The 16,595-nt window shown below is 51.3% G+C and overlaps 1 protein-coding gene across 1 annotated transcript in view; it reads right to left on the reverse strand.

The window, feature by feature from the left end:
• Window positions 1-276: 276 nt before the first annotated feature.
• The window catches only part of NPLOC4 (NPL4 homolog, ubiquitin recognition factor), an 81,270-nt gene continuing 64,951 nt past the window's right edge, over window positions 277-16,595 (reverse strand). The window contains exon 17 of the mRNA XM_088474479.1: window positions 277-2,423. Coding sequence (XP_088330605.1) covers window positions 2,263-2,423 — 161 coding nt within the window. The 3' untranslated portion in view covers window positions 277-2,262. The remainder of the gene's footprint in view (window positions 2,424-16,595) is intronic.

Consider the following 16,595-nt stretch of genomic DNA (forward strand, 5'->3'; position numbering starts at 1 on the left):
CTTGCATTTTGGATTATGTATTTGTTTCCTTAGTTTTTATGCTACGAATAAACAAGAGACATTTTTGCAGTGAAATAAGAGACATATTGTAAAATAAATCCACTCTCTCATATGTAACTTCCACGATATGGGAATAATGTATATTGTATGTACGAGTCACATTTTCATTAATATTCACACTACATATCAGTCTTTAGAAAATCTGGCCCATGCTCTTTTTGACTTGGCAAAGTCTTCTTGTTGACATCTGAAATAAAATGAGAAGAATTCCATCTATTTTTCAAGCATTTTTATTTCATTCCAACAGAGCTAGAATACGCACAGCTCTGTCCAACGGCTCAAGTCACACACTCCTGTAAGCCCCAGCCAGGGAAAACACCATGAAGGGGGAGGTTGGGTAAAAGCAGAGCTAGACTCCAAAATCTTGCTGGATTAATAAATTAACCCTGTCACTACCACCTACTTCAACAGGACACTGCAGGAGGAAGGTTACTCTCACTTTGAATCTTGCCTCCGAGCACCCAAGGTACCTTATTGCCATGGACTTGTGTCATGAATAACTAGGCCAATATGAGTGGCATCATCCTAGCAAAGAATGCGATTCAAAAGGAGTTCTGTGACAGCAAATAGTAAGATATGACTATTTTTCTGTGTTATAGAAAACCGAGGAAAATTATATTTAATTTTTTTTCAACATGGTTCGTGATACGTGAAAATATAGTACATCATTGGCCTCTGGCTTCCTGGAAGTGACAGGATAAACAGATAAACCTGGGCAGCTGGAACATTAGAAAAAGCTTGGGAGACATCTGGTATTTGTTGTACGACGATAAGGCACCATCCACTTTGGTTAACAATTGCATCCAAGATGCTTACGGTCCTGTTCACAGATCAGTAACATCTAGGGAGGAACTGCCCTGCCTCCAATCTCCACAAAAACATTAATAATGATTAAATGAGAATGTTGCTACCCACATACTAGTGGAAACAAGACGTTGTGTGAGCAATAGTTTCCACATACAGCACTTGGCCAATTTTAAATATGAACGGGCTCCGGCATGGTTAGGATAAGTGGTGTGGGTACAGCGAGAAAGTTGTATCAGTAACTAGTACTGTAAGCACCGCTTGTCTGCCGCACCACACAAGACTGAACTACCTAACCAAATGCTTACCTACTGCACTAGGCCAACAGTGATGCAGACCTCCGAGATATTTTCCTGGCAAACCTTTCTGTACTGTAGTATCATATGCATGTTCAGAGAATACACACAATATAAAGGGGCGAAATCATACTGGTTAAACTAGCAATCTAGTCACACTTTCTTTTCAATAAAGACTTACATTTAAAAGTTGAAAATTCACCTCTCACGTAACGGTGCTTAGGCAAAATACAAGCCCCCTCCCACCCAATTACATTAACAGCTGCTGGCAAAACAAACAGGAATCATTAAATCACTATGACAGCATTAATAAGGCACTCTGCAGAGTTATGTCACCTCTGTCTATCAGATGTATGGAAGTTTTATAATGTGATATAATAATCCTTAATACTTTATCTGAATGTACTGCACCATTTGGATTACCCCTGAGAGCCTTGGATGGATTATATCCGTCCCAACTACTGAAATGTATAAATTACATGCGGTATTACTGGAATGCGTAAATAAACATTCATTTCACCCAGAAAGTGTTGTTTATTTTCAATCTAATATTTTTCACTGTGAAAGTTCCTAACTGAAAATAATACTTGTAAAACATGTTGATGGTGGCTAAAACTGAATTTATCTCCCAAACTAGCTTTTGCCTGGCACTATTCCCATTACCACTAGTGACAAGTGACATGACACTGGGTAATGTAGCTACAAAGGGACTGGCGCAAGAGCTGTTTTTTTAGTGCTCAATGATATTAACATTTTTTAAGACAAGACTGACTTCTCAGACTCCATTTCAAATTGAGGAGGTGTAAGTTTTGCATGGGTAAAAAGATAAATAAGAATGTGTTAAGGTACTAGCTCCACTTATAATAGTTGTTATCAACCCCCCTCTCACCCAGAATGGGAATGCCTCAGTGTGTCATTCCTGGTGGGTAAGCAAGCTTTGGTTCCCTACATACTACCATTGGCTTCCCAGAGAGAGTGGACACACCCAAGACTTCTCCCTTCAAGCAACATGATTGGGTGGGGCTTGCTGGAAGCTTGCTTGCAAAGGACAGCTCCCTTGTAGGAGACTCCTCTCGCCAGCCCCATGGTCAGCGATCTGATGTTAGGTCCGAGGCAGCCGACACATCTCACACTGGTCTGTGCCAGCTTGATTCATGAAGGTGCAGTGCAGACAGGACCACATGGAGGATGAAGAGGCGGTGTGTGTGGATCCCCCTATAGCCCCGTAATCCTGAAGCTCTGATGGCTGTACTCCAACTGTGCCTGAGGAAGGAGAAGGAATATATTAGTGAAAGGGAGTAATGTGCACCCTGGCTTGACATAAAAAACAATAAGAATTGCTAAAGCAACCCGCAAAGTAATAGATCATTTTTGTCTAATCATTAAAAACAAAAAGTCACCCAATTAAAGACAGTTACCTCTATCAGTTACACTATATGGACAAAAGAATGAGGATATGTGAACTTCACACCCATATGTGCTTGTTGAACATTTAATTCCAAAATATGGGCATTTATATGGAGTTGACCCACACACCGCCTTTTGATGCTGTAATAGCCACCACTCTTCAGGGAAGGGTTTCCACAAAATTTTGAAACATGGCATGGGTCAGGCTCGCAGTTGGCAACAGTAATACCTAAATGTTGCAGGTTTTGGGGGTCCTGCATTTCTACTAGTTTGGAAGGCCGTAAAGGCATGAATAGATACTGGAAAACTGACCAAATACTGATTTATGTGTTCACTGCTGCAAAGTAATCTGCATACTTAAGACTATCAACTCAATCTGCCCATTTTGGAGCATAAGCAAATCTGTACCTTGGTTTGTGTATGGCTATCCACGAACAAGTCCCAATGTGATCTGGCATAAACAAGTTGATCACATCTGGCCATAAAAGCGTGCAGCCTATTGCTCTGGCCAAGTGAACTGATATGGCCCATGTGTGGCCAGTTTTACATTTGTGTGAAATTCTCCTTTAAAAAGAGCACACTTTATCATTAGGAAAACACCAAAGCACTGAGGCAACATTCACTAATAAGATTAGGTCCTGTTCTCTGCGGGGATCCCTAGTATATATGCTGCACTGTAGCACGAGTAAAAGCCTTCCGGCAAATCATCCTCCACATGCTCCAATCAACTGGCAAAAAGTTTTCAGGCATCTATCCTTTGATAGGAACATGACTAAACTATTTATCAGAAATAAAATTAAACTAAATAATTATTATTACATTTATAAATATTATACCCAATTATGGATAAGGTCCTGATGCAGTTTTCTGTCAAAGGTTAATAGTATTTAAATTCTTATTAATTTTCTTATTAAAAAGTAACATTTTATAGATATTTTAGCACTGAGGTGGAAGACTGCATTAAATGAAGTGATTATAGAAATTAGGCTGATTACTGGCTAAGGGCTTGTTCACACCACAGTGCTTAATTCTGTGCATGCAGTACAGTTTGACTCTTATATGTCCACTAATAGGTGGAAGAGTGGCAGAGGCAGGTAATACTGGCCAAGCATTAGAACTGAACGCAGGCACAGCACACTATAAGTAGAGCAGGTATTGGAACGGGATTGGTACGGGATGCCGTTGCTTTGGAACCCGGTGGTCAGAATCCCAACGCCAGCACCCCTAACCCTCCCTCCCCGATGCCTAAACCTTACCCCCCCCCTAGAGCCTAACCCTCCCTCCCTGAGGCCTAAACCTAACCCTCCCCCCCCCAGTGCCCAACCCTAACCCTCCCCCTAAGCCCAGTACCTACCTTCAGGATTCCGGCTGGCGGGATGCCGGCGCCGGTATTCTGCCAAGTGTTGGGATTCCGGCGTCGGCATTCTGCCCGCCGGAATCCCAGCGGTCGGCATTCTGACCACATCCCCATTGGAACTACAAAACCTCTGTTGTTCACATATCAGAACATTGAGTCTGACTATGATGAAAACACATGAGAAATAATTATTATAATAATGGATAATTTAATATTCAAAATAATAAATAAAAAGACATGAAGGACATATGAAAGAACAATAATATGAGATATGGTAAGAACTTACCCTTGTTATCTCTATTTCTACGAAGTCCATAGGGTTCCACAGGATACCTTGGGGTATAGGTGTGACGTCAGTCGCAGGGCACCAAAGAGTTAAGCTTTCAGCCTCCCAGGATGCACTAGGTCCCCCTCCTATACCCCGCCCCCGGGCCAAGGCACCTCAGTTAGTTACCAAGCCATAGGCCGGAGGAGGAGAAGGAAGAGAGAGAACAAAGATCTGGACACATACAAGAATCACATTCTCACCAGAGGGAGACGGAAAACCGGTGACCAGAGCAAAGCCCATCTGCAGCACAGGTGCGACAGGGCGGGAGTCCTGTGGAACCCTATGGACTTCGTAGAAATAGAGATAACAAGGGTAAGTTCTTACCATATCTCATATTTTCTACTTCAGGGTCCATAGGGTATCCACAGGATACCTTGGGGATGTCCCAAAGCAGTATCCTTTAAGGGTGGGGACGCTCCTGTGCAGAAAGGAGAATCCGCCGCCCGAAGGAAGCATCCTGAGAGGCGAAGGTGTCAAACCTGTAATACCTCACGAAGGTATGGACAGAAGACCACGTAGCAGCCTTGCAGATCTGAACTGCCGAGGCACCACGTCGAGCTGCCCACGAAGGACCCACAGACCTAGTGGAATGAGCCTTCAGAGAAGGAGGGACCGGTAGGCCTTCATGAAGATAAGCTTCAGAAATAGCCATACGGATCCAGGCTGCCAAAGTTTGCTTTGAAGCAGGCCAACCCTTTTTACGGAAGCCAAAGAGGACAAACAAAGCGTCCGACTTCCTAAACGAAGAAGTGCGGTCAACATAAGTCCTTAAGGCCCGCACAACATCCAAAGAGGCCTCACCCACGGAAAGACCCGGTGATTTAAAGGCCGGAACAACTATTTCCTCGTTAACATGAAACTGGGAAACAACTTTGGGAAGAAACTCGGGCCGAGTGCGGAGCACTGCCCTGTTCCCATGAAAAACCAAGAAAGGGGGTCTACAAGAAAGAGCCCCTAACTCAGAAACTCGTCTGGCTGAAGCAACGGCCAGAAGGAAAACAGTCTTAGCTGTTAGCCATTTAATATCCACTGAGCCCAGTGGTTCAAACGGCGGTCCTTGGAGAGCCCTCAGGACCACAGCCAAATCCCAAGGCGCCACAGGTGGAACAAAGGGCGGCTGAATACGGAGAACACCTTGCATAAAGGTGCGCACATCCGGGATTGTAGCAATCCTACGGTGAAACCAGACAGATAGGGCCGAAACCTGTACCTTCAAAGAAGCAAGGCGAAGCCCATGATCTAGTCCCACTTGCAGGAAGGCGAGAATCCGAGACAGACGAAACTCCCGCGGTGCATAACCTCTCGGTCGACACCACTGGAAGAACGTATGCCACACGCGATGGTATATCCTCGCGGAAGACGGTTTCCGAGCTCGTAACATGGTACGCACCACAGAGCTGGAAAACCCCCAGGACCTCAGCATGGCCGTCTCAACAGCCACGCCGCCAAAGACAGCCGAGTCAGGTCCAGGTGAAGACAAGGACCCTGAGACAGAAGGTCCGGTCGTAGCGGCAACAGCAGAGGACTGTCCACGGACAGACCCTGAAGGTCTGAGAACCAGTGCCGTCTGGGCCACGCGGGAGCTATCAACAGGAGCGTCCCTCCTTCCTGTTTGAATTTCCGGATTACCCGTGGAAGAAAGGAGACCGGAGGGAACAGGTATGCGAACCTGAACGTCCACCGGACGGACAGAGCATCCACCAGAGACGCCCCTTCGTCTCTTGTGCGAGACCCGTACACCGGCAACTTGTTGTTGTGCCGGGACGCCATGAGGTCGATTTCTGGAAGACCCCACCTGTCCACCAGTAGTTGAAAAACGTCCGGGTGCAGGGACCATTCCCCTGGATGAACGTCCTGGCGACTTAGAAAGTCTGCCTCCCAATTTAGCACTCCCGGGATGAAGACCGCTGATATGGCCGGAAGATTGCGCTCCGCCCAAACCAGGATCCGAGAGACCTCTACGAGAGCCGCCCGACTGAGAGTTCCTCCTTGCCTGTTTATGTAGGCCACGGTGGTAGCATTGTCCGACTGGACCTGCACCGGGTGACCCTGGAGAAACCGCTGTGCCTGCAGGAGAGCATTGAAGACCGCACGGAGTTCCAAGATATTTATTGGAAGCTCCGCTTCTGTCGGCGTCCACCTGCCCTGGAACAAGTGTGGACCCGAAACTGCTCCCCAGCCCCGAAGACTGGCGTCCGTTGTCAACAGGACCCAATTTGGAACCCAGAACGGACGTCCCTTGTTGAGGTGGGTCGTCTTTAACCACCACGCAAGGGACAGGCGAACCTCCGGGGTGAGCACAATCGTCTGGAACTTCAGAGACTGAGGCAGCCCGTTCCACTTGGACAGGATCAGGTGCTGCAGAGGTCTGGAGTGAAACTGGGCGTATTCCACCATGTCGAACACCGACACCATGGAGCCCAGTAACCTCATCGCAGAGTGTAAGGACACCCGGCGGCTGTGCAGACAACTGCGCACCCTTGACTGTAAAGCAGAGATCTTGTCCTCCGTCACGAAGATCCTTTGCTGTCCCGAGTCCAATAAGGCTCCAAGATGCAGAATCCTCCGAGACGGGATTAGAGTGGACTTCTGCCAGTTGATTAGCCAGCCGTGCCGTTGCAGCAGTGCAATGGTCAGGTCCAAGTGGTGTAACAGGAGCTCTGGAGATCCTGCCACCAATAACAGGTCGTCCAAGTACGGCAACATGCGGACTCCTTGCAGCCGCAGAGAAGCCGCCATGACCGCCATAGCGTCCTGTATGTCCAATGACACCATGTAGTCCCCAGGTTCCAGCGCCAGAATGATGGACCGTAGGGTCTCCATCTGAAACTTCGGGACCCGCAAAGACTTGTTGAGTGCTTTGAGGTTGAGAATCGGACGATATGACCCATTGGGTTTCTGTACCAAAAATAGATTTGAATAGAAAACCCTGGCCCCTCTGGGAGAATGGAACAGGCACTATAACTCCAGCCTGGAGCATAGTGTGCAATACCTTCCGCAGCTCCGTAGCCTTGTTCCGGTCTGATGGTAGACCCGTGGTGAAGAATCGAGCCGGGGGTCTGTGCCGGAAGGAGAGGGCGTACCCGTGAGAGACCACCTCCAGAACCCAAGTGTCTGTCGTAGTGAACGACCAACACCGGGAGAACTGCAGCAGGCGGCCTCCCACCCTGGGATCCCCCAAGGGGAGACCCGGACCGTCAGGCCGCAGGCTTGTCATCTGGCTTGGGGGCCGGACGTCTGGTACTCCATGCCTGTTTCCGGGGCTTGACCGATTTCTTAGGGCCAGCCTGTCGAGGAAACGACTGTGGTTTGGGCCTGCCCTGGGCCCTAGATGACCGAAAGGACGATGGTCCAGAACCAGAAGGAGCAGCGGCCGACGGGAGACAAGCAGATTTGGCTGCCGCCAGCGTGGCCACAATCTTATCCAGATCCGGACCGAAGAGAACTTCTCCGGTAAACGGCAACGCTTCCAGACCTTTCTTGGATCTGCGTCCGCCTTCCAGGATCGCAGCCACAAGGTGCGACGAGCAGCTACCGCTGCTGAAGAAATTCTAGACACCAGAGTACTAATGTCTAGAGCCGCCTCGTTGATGTAGGTGGCCGAATCACGGAGATTGCCAATCAACTCCGCCTGTTCGGCCGGACAGTCGGATTCAAAAGAAGCCTCTAATGAATCCGCCCAGCGCTCCATCGCTCTGGCAACCCAGCAAATGGCCATAGCCGGCCGTGCTGCCCCCCCTGCAAGGGAATAAGCGGACTTCAGGCAGATTTCTACCTTGCGGTCCGTAGCATCCTTAAGGGAGGACATGGATGGCATCGGCAATGTGGCACTACGGACAAGACGGGTCACGTGAGAATCCACCTGTGGAGGGGATTCACACTTAGCAAAATAATTATCCGCGAACGGATAAGCCACCGCCAGGCGTCTCTGCGGCTGGTATCTTTTGCCAGGTTGTTTCCACGCCTCCTCTAAATGGTCCACCAACTGACCCGAAAGAGGAAAGACTGTGGCATCGCCCTTCACATCTTTGAAAAAGGCATACTTAGATTTAGCCGCTGGGGGAACTTCGTCCTCAATCACCAAGGCTGTGCGGACCGCCCGAATAAGTCCAGGAATATATACTTTGGACTTAGCATCAGCGTCCTTAGTATGGAGAGGTTCCTGATCGTAAGGATCCAGAATCTCCCCATCATCAGACGTCCCTTCGTCATCCTCATAAGGAGCGGACAGAGACGCCACCGGCCTTTTATGAGGCCGCATCACAGACTCCCCTTGCAACACATCCGACAAGTGCTGTACAGAACTCGTCAGGGAGTTAACCCACGCTGGCTCCTGAGAACCCGGGAGCGGGGAAATAGGGAGACTGTGGGGTACCACCAATTGTCGTGGGAACCCCTGCATGGGTGACGACACCACAGACTGCTGGGACAAACCCATCGGAGTAAACGCGGGCTGCGGAGCTAACTGGCCCACTAAAGCTGTTAACGCCTGAGCGAAACAAGCCCAGGGCGGCTCCTGTACCGGTGCTGTAACCGTAATAGGCCGCGCCATGGACAAACACTGCCGGCAAAGGCCCTCCGCGCTACCCTCCCCCTCCGCTAACGGTACTTTGCACGTGGTACACTGTAGCCGGAGGGGAAAATCACTTTCAGACATGATGGCACCACGTATGTGACCTCTCTCACCAATTAAGTATTAAATAGGCGAGAGACCACCCTGCAGCACCGCACCGCAAGGGCTTTAGCAGAAAGAACAAGGACAGTAATAAAGCTGACAGTTTAGAGAAGAAAAGTTACAGGCAGCGCTAGCACAGTCACATACAATGCAGAGAAATAACAATTCCTGCACTAACAGCGCTGATCACTCAACTACACAGACACAGGGCCTGGTAGGACACAGCGCTGCATACACAGACCTGAGCCACAGCGGAGGAGAGGTATGCGGGGGGACCCAGACCACGATGCTTCCTTCCAGACTTCCAGCAGCGTTCACCATGCGTTGCAGAGAAGATGGCCGCCGAGGAGCAGAGAGAAGCTGGCCTGGGGGAGGAGCGCTGACACAGGACCAGTCAGCACAGTGCAGAGAGGGCTGTGTGCAGCGGGGGAGGCGCCGGCTGTGAGACAGGGAAGGCGCGCTCCCCTGGCATGCATTTAACCCCTGGGACGCCGCAGCGCTACCGCTCTGCTGCGGTCCGCTGTCCCAGGGGGTAGTGGAAGCGCAGGTTGGTCGCCTGGCTCCACGCTGCAGCCAGTCCCCAGGGAGCCCCCTGCCTGGGGACTTAGGACCATGTGATCAGCGGGGACCCACCGCGGGACCCCGCTGCTTACCTCTGTCCCCCTTGAATCCGGCCATGGTCCGGAGCATCTGGGGTCACCGCTAGCTGTGACCCCAGACGCCCACCAGCATCCCCGGATCAGTACCGGCGTTCTGGTACCGGCGGGGTGTAGGGAAGACAGCATGGACGTCAGGACTGACTGTCCATGCTGTTCATCCAGCTGCATGAAGAAAAAGCTTCAGGGGCTCTTCTAGCCCCCACTCCAACAGGTGCACCCGACTCCGGCCGGGCACCAAACTAAACTGAGGTGCCTTGGCCCGGGGGCGGGGTATAGGAGGGGGACCTAGTGCATCCTGGGAGGCTGAAAGCTTAACTCTTTGGTGCCCTGCGACTGACGTCACACCTATACCCCAAGGTATCCTGTGGATACCCTATGGACCCTGAAGTAGAAAAAAAAATTACACAAATTGAAAAGTAAAAAACATAAATCAGACAATGGTAAGATCAAGTTGAAAAAAATGAGCTGCTGAAATGCTGAGTAAATTTTATCAGGCTGTAACTCAAGAGCCAAACAGTCTGTATAACTGTATAAGTGGAAGTCACAGTTCGCAGGTAATCGGCATCAGTGGAAACAAAAGTACTTGATAAATGGCAACAATGTATTCACTGAATTGGTTAATTTGTATCAGTCTAGCTGATCCAAATATAAGAGTAGCGTAAGGCTGGTATAGTAGATATCACAATAACCCTTATGAATGTGGCTGTATCACGCCACGGAGGGGAGTGAGAGGGGCGTGGAAGTACTAACCAGCGTGAGGAACTCAGGATTCTCAGGGTGCTCCGGTGCGGCAGCCAACTGTCCGGCTGAGATGGAAAGAAAGCCGGCTAGGTGGTGAGAGCCGGGGAGGTGGTTGGAAGGTCCAGATAAGCATGGACTGAGCGTGGCCACAGCTCAGTCAATTGCCTCGCACCAAGACTAAGGCCAGTTACATATCTGCTGGTTTTGGCCAGCCGGGCAAGAACCTGGCGGCAGCCGGACGGGTTTTTTCAGGCACTCGGTGCCTTTCACAAGCAGCTTTGAGACGCTTTTAATGTGTTTTTTTTTTTTTTAATTTATTGGGCATCCGCAGCAGCAGCAGCTGCTGCAGCACAAGCCCATGTGTGTGAAAGGAAACATTGTTTCCTTTACAACACCGACATGCAGTAATGGGACGGACACAGCACGGCAGCCGTCCTGCACAGTGGATATTCCCGGCTGCAACACGGCGACCGTGCCGTGTGAAAGAAGGCACCTGCTTTCAGCCACCACTATTTTTCACACCCGGCAAAAAACTATACACTTTAGGCCTGAGGCCTGTTTCACACTTGCCGGTTTTGACCGGGGGGCAAAAAGCCGCCCTTTTTTTGCCGGATGTGAAAAAATATGTGATATGCTAAGAACTTACCTTTGTTATCTCTATTTCTACGAAGTCCATAGGGTTCTACAGGATGCCTTGGGTATAGGTGATGACGTCAGGCATCGGGCACCATAGAGTTAAGTTTTCAGCCTCCCAGGATGCACTAGGATCCCCCTCCTATACCCCGCCCCCGAGCCAAGGCATCTCAGTTACATACCAAGCCATAGGCCGGAGGAGGAGAAGGAAGATAGAGAAGAAAGATCTGGACACACACAAGAATCACATTCTCACCAGAGGGAGACGGAAAACCGGTGACCAGAGCAAAGCCCATCTGCAGCACAGGTGCGACAGGGCGGGAGTCCTGTGGAACCCTATGGACTTCGTAGAGATAGAGATAACAAAGGTAAGTTCTTACCATATTTCATATTTTCTACATCAGGGTCCATAGGGTATCCACAGGATACCTTGGGGATGTCCCAAAGCAGTATCCTTCAAGGGTGGGGACGCTCCTGTGCTGAAAGGAGAATCCGCCGCCCGAAGGAAGCATCCTGAGAGGCAAAAGTGTCAAATGCGTAATACCTCACAAAGGTATGGACAGAGGACCACGTGGCAGCCTTGCAGACCTGGACTGCAGAGGCACCACTTCGAGCTGCCCACGAAGGACCCACAGACCTAGTGGAATGAGCCCTCACAGAGGATGGAACCGGAAGGCCTTCATGAAGATAAGCTTCTGAAATTGCCATACGAATCCAACCTGCCAAAGTTGGCTTTGAAGCAGGCCAACCCTTCTTACGGAAGCCATAGAGGACAAACAAGGCGTCCGATTTCCTAAACGAAGAAGTGCGGTCAACATAAATCCTTAAGGCCCGCACAACGTCCAAAGTGGCCTCACCCACTGAAAGGTCGGGTGAGTTAAAAGCCGGCACAACGATTTCCTCGTTGACATGGAAACGTTAAACAACTTTGGGAAGAAATTCAGGACGATTGCGCAGCACTGCTCTGTTCCCATGAAAAATCAGGAAAGGGGGTCTACAGAATAGAGCCCCTAAGTCAGAAACACGTCTGGCCGAAGCGATGGCCAGAAGGAAAATTGTTTTAGCTGTCAGCCATTTAAGGTCCACTGAGCCCAGTGGTTCAAACGGTGGTCCCTGGAGAGCCCTCAGGACCACAGCTAAATCCCAAGGCGCCACCGGTGGAACAAATGGCGGCTGAATTCGAAGAACACCTGCAATAAAGGTGCGCACATCAGGGATTGTAGCAATCCTACGATGGAACCAGACGGACAGGGCAGACACCTGCACCTTCAGAGAAGCAAGGCGAAGCCCATGGTCTAGTCCCGCCTGTAGGAAAGCTAACACTCTAGACAAACAGAACTCCCGAGGTGCATAACCTCTCGGCCGACACCACTGGAAGAACGTATGCCACACACGATGGTATAGTCTTCCAGAAGATGGCTTCCAAGCTCTTAGCATAGTTCGTACTACAGAGCTGGAAAACCCCCTGGATCTTAACATGGCCGTCTCAACAGCCACGCCTTCAAAGACAGCCGAGTCAGGTCTGGGTGAAGACAAGGACCCTGTGACAGTAGGTGCGGTCGTAGCGGCAACCGCAGAGGAATGTCCACGGACAGACTCTGAAGGTCTGAGAAACAGTGCCGCCTAGGCGACGTGGGAGCTATCAACAGGAGCGTCCCTCCTTCCTGTTTGAATTTCCGGATTACCCGTGGAAGAAGGGAAAACGGAGGAAAGAGATAAGCAAACCGGAACGTCCACTGGACGGACAGAGCATCCACCAGAGACACCTTTTCGTCTCTTGTGCGAGACCCGTACACCGGCAACTTGTTGTTGTGCCATGACGCCATGAGGTCTATCTCTGGAAGACCCCACCTGTCCACCAGGAGTTGAAAGACGTCCTGGTGCAGAGACCACTCCCCCGGATGAACGTCCTGGCGACTGAGAAAGTCCGCCTCCCAGTTGAGGACTCCCGGGATGAATACTGCTGATATGGCCGGGGACTTGCGCTCCGCCCAGACCAGGATGCGGGACACCTCTACGAGTGCCGCCCGACTTCGGGTTCCTCCTTGCTGATTTATGTAGGCCACGGTGGTGGCGTTGTCCGACTGGACCTGCACGGGGTGACCTTGGAGAACCCGATGTGCCTGCTGGAGAGCATTGAAAACGGCGCAGAGTTCCAAGATGTTTATCGGAAGCTCCTTTTCTGCCTGAGTCCATCAGCCCTGGAACAAGTATGGACCCGTGACCGCTCCCCAGCCCCGAAGGCTGGCTGCTGTTGTCAGTAGGACCCAGTTCGCCACCCAAAACGGACGACCCTTGTGGAGATGGGTCGTCTGCAACCACCAGGCAAGGGACAGGCGAACCTCCGGAGTGAGCACCATCGTCTGGGATTTTAGACACTGAGGCAGTCCATTCCATTTGGACAGGATCAATTGCTGCAGAGGTCTGGAGTGAAACTGGGCATATTCCACCATGTCGAATACTGACACCATGGAGCCCAGTAACCTCATTGTCGAGTGTAGAGACACACGGCGACTCTGCAGACAACTGCGCACCCTCAACTGCAAGGCAGATATCTTTTCCCCCGTCACAAAGATCCTCTGCTGATTGGAGTCCAATAAGGCTCCGAGGTGCAGAATCCTCTGAGACGGGATCAGGGTGGACTTTTGCCAGTTTATCAACCAGCCGTGCCGTTGCAGTACTGCATTCGTCAGATCCAAGTGGCGTAGAAGGAGCTCTGGAGACCCTGCTACCAACAGAAGGTCGTCTAGGTATGGCAACATGCGGACTCCCTGCAGCCGCAGGAACGCCGCCATGACCGCCATAACCTTGGTGAACACACGTGATGCTGTCGCCAGGCCAAAAGGTAATGCCCGGAACTGAAAGTGATCGTTGCGGATTGCAAACCTGAGGAACTGTTGGTGACGCAAAAGAATAGGGACATGCAGGTAAGCGTCCTGTATGTCCAACGATACCATGTAATCCCCAGGTTCCAGCGCCAGAATGATGGACCGTAGGGTCTCCATCCGAAACCGAGGCACCCGCAACGACTTGTTGAGGGCCTTGAGGTTGAGAATCAGACGGTACGACCCACTGGGTTTCTGCACCAAAAATAGATTGTAATAGAAACCCTGGCCCCTCTGGGAGAATGGAACAGGCACTATAACTCCAGCCTGGAGCATAGTGTGCAAAACCTTCCGCAGTTCCATGGCTTTGTTCTGGTCTAAGGGAAGACCCGTGGTGAAGAATCGGGATGGGGGCCTGTGCCGAAAGGAGAGGGCATACCCGTGAGAAACCACCTCGTGAACCCAAGTGTCTGTCGTAGTTGCCGATCAATACTGGGCGAATTGCAGCAGGCGGCCTCCCACTTTGGGATCCCCCAAAGAGAGGCCCGGACTGTCAGGCCGCAGGCTTGTCATCAGACTTAGGGGCCGGACATCTGGTACTCCAGGCCTGTTTCCTGGGCTTGGCCGATTTCTTGGGGCCAGCCTGTCGGGGAAAGGACTGTGCTTTAGGCCTACCCTGGGCCCTATAAGGCCGAAAGGACGACGCACCCGAACTGGAAGGGACCGCAGCAGACAGGAGACATGCAGACTTGACTGCCGCCAGCGTGGCCACAATTTTGTCCAGATCCGGACCAAAGAGGACTTCTCCATTAAAGGGCAAAGCTTCCAATGCCTTTTTGGAATCAGCGTCTGCCTTCCAGGATCGCAACCATAAGGTGCGACGAACAGCAACAGCTGCCGAATAAATCTGAGATGTGAGGGTACTAATATCCAAGGCCGCTTCATTGATGTAAGTGGCCGAATCCCGGAGGTTGCCTACCAACTCGGCCTGTTCAGCCGAACAGTCGGAATCCAAAGACGCCTCCAAACTATCAGCCCAGCGCTCCATAGCTCTGGCTACCCAGCATACGGCCATAGCCGGTCTGGATGCCCCCCCCCTGCGAGGGAATAAATGGACTTTAGGCAGATCTCCACCTTACGGTCCGTAGCATCCTTCAAGGAGGACATGGAGGGCATGGGCAAAGTGGCACTTTGGACTAGGCGTGTCACATGAGAATCCACCTGAGGAGGGGATTCCCACTTAGAAAAATAATTGTCCGCAAACGGATAAGCCACCGCTAAACGTCTTTGAGGCTGATACTGTTTACCAGGGTGTTTCCACGCCTCCTCTAAATGGTCTACTAACTGACCCGAAAGAGGAAACACTGTGGCGTCACCCTTAATATCCTTGAAAAAGGCATATTTGGACTTGGACACCGGAGGATCATCATCCTCAATAACTAAAGCTGTGCGGGCTGCACGAATAAGACCAGGAATATAAACCTTATACTTATTGTCCGACTCTTTAGTACGGAGAGGTTCTTGGTCAGAAAGTTCCAGAATCTCCCCATCATCGGTCGTCACGTCGTCATCCTCATAAGGAGCGGACAGAGAGCCACCGGCCGCTTGTGAGGCCGCAACACTGACACCCCTTGTAACACGTCCGACAATTGCTGTACAGAACTTGTCAGTGAATTAACCCACGCAGGCTCCTGAGAGACCTGAGGAGGGGAAATAGGGAGACTGTGGGGTACCATCAGTTGTCCCGGGAAACCCTGCATGGGTGATGACACCACTGACTGCTGGGACAATCCCATCTGTGAGAACGCAAGTTGCGGAGCTAACTGGTTCACTAGGGTTGTAAGCGCTTTGGCGAAACAAGCCCAGGGCGGTTCCTGTACCGGAGCAGTGACAGTAATTGGTCGCGCCAATAAAAAACACTGCCGACATAGCCTCTCCGCGTTACCCTCCCCCTCCGCTATTGGTACCTTGCACGTAGTACACAGAAGCTGGAGAGGAAAATCACTCTCAGACATGATGGTAAGTATGTGACCCCTCTCACTGATACTCGTTAGTATACTGGGAGAACCACCCTGCAATCACCGCACCGCAAGGGCTTTAGCAGAAGAAGAGCAGGGACAGTGAAATGGCTGACAGTATAAAGTGAAAGTACAGGCAGCAGACGCTAGCAGAAGTCACATACAATGCAAAGAAATTAATCCCTGCACTATCAGCGCTGATCCTCAACTACGCAGACACAGAGCCTGGTAGGACACAGCGCTGCATACACAGACCTGTTCCAACGGAGGAGAGGTATGCCGGGGGACCCAGACCATGATGCCACCGATCAGCAGCTTCCAGCAGCGTTCACCATGCTTCTGCAAAGATGGCCACCGAGGAGCAGAGAGGAGGCCAGCCTGGGGGAGGAGCGCTGCCACAGGGCCAATCGGCAGGTGCAGAGAGGGCTGTGTGCAGCGGGGGAGGCGCCGGCTGTGTACAGGGAAGGCGCGCTCCCCTGGCATGCAATTAACCCCTGGGACGCCGCAGCACTACCGCTCAGCTGCGGTCCGCTGTCCCAGGGGGGTAGTGGAAGCGCAGGTTGGTTACCTGGCTCCAAGCTGCAGCCAGTCCCCAGGGAGCCCCCTGCCTGGGGACTCTGGACCATGTTTCAGCGGGGACCCACCGCGGGACCCTGCTGCTTACCTGCTGCCCCCTTGAATCCGGCCATGGTCCAAAACATTTGGGGTCACCGCTAGCTGTGACCCCAGATGCTTACCAGCATCCCCGGATCAGTACCGGAGTTCTGGTACCGGCGGGGGTGTAGGGAAGAC

Source organism: Taudactylus pleione, unplaced genomic scaffold (assembly GCF_031769625.1).
Source record: "Taudactylus pleione unplaced genomic scaffold, aTauple2 ptg000016l, whole genome shotgun sequence".
Classification (NCBI taxonomy): domain Eukaryota; kingdom Metazoa; phylum Chordata; class Amphibia; order Anura; family Myobatrachidae; genus Taudactylus; species Taudactylus pleione.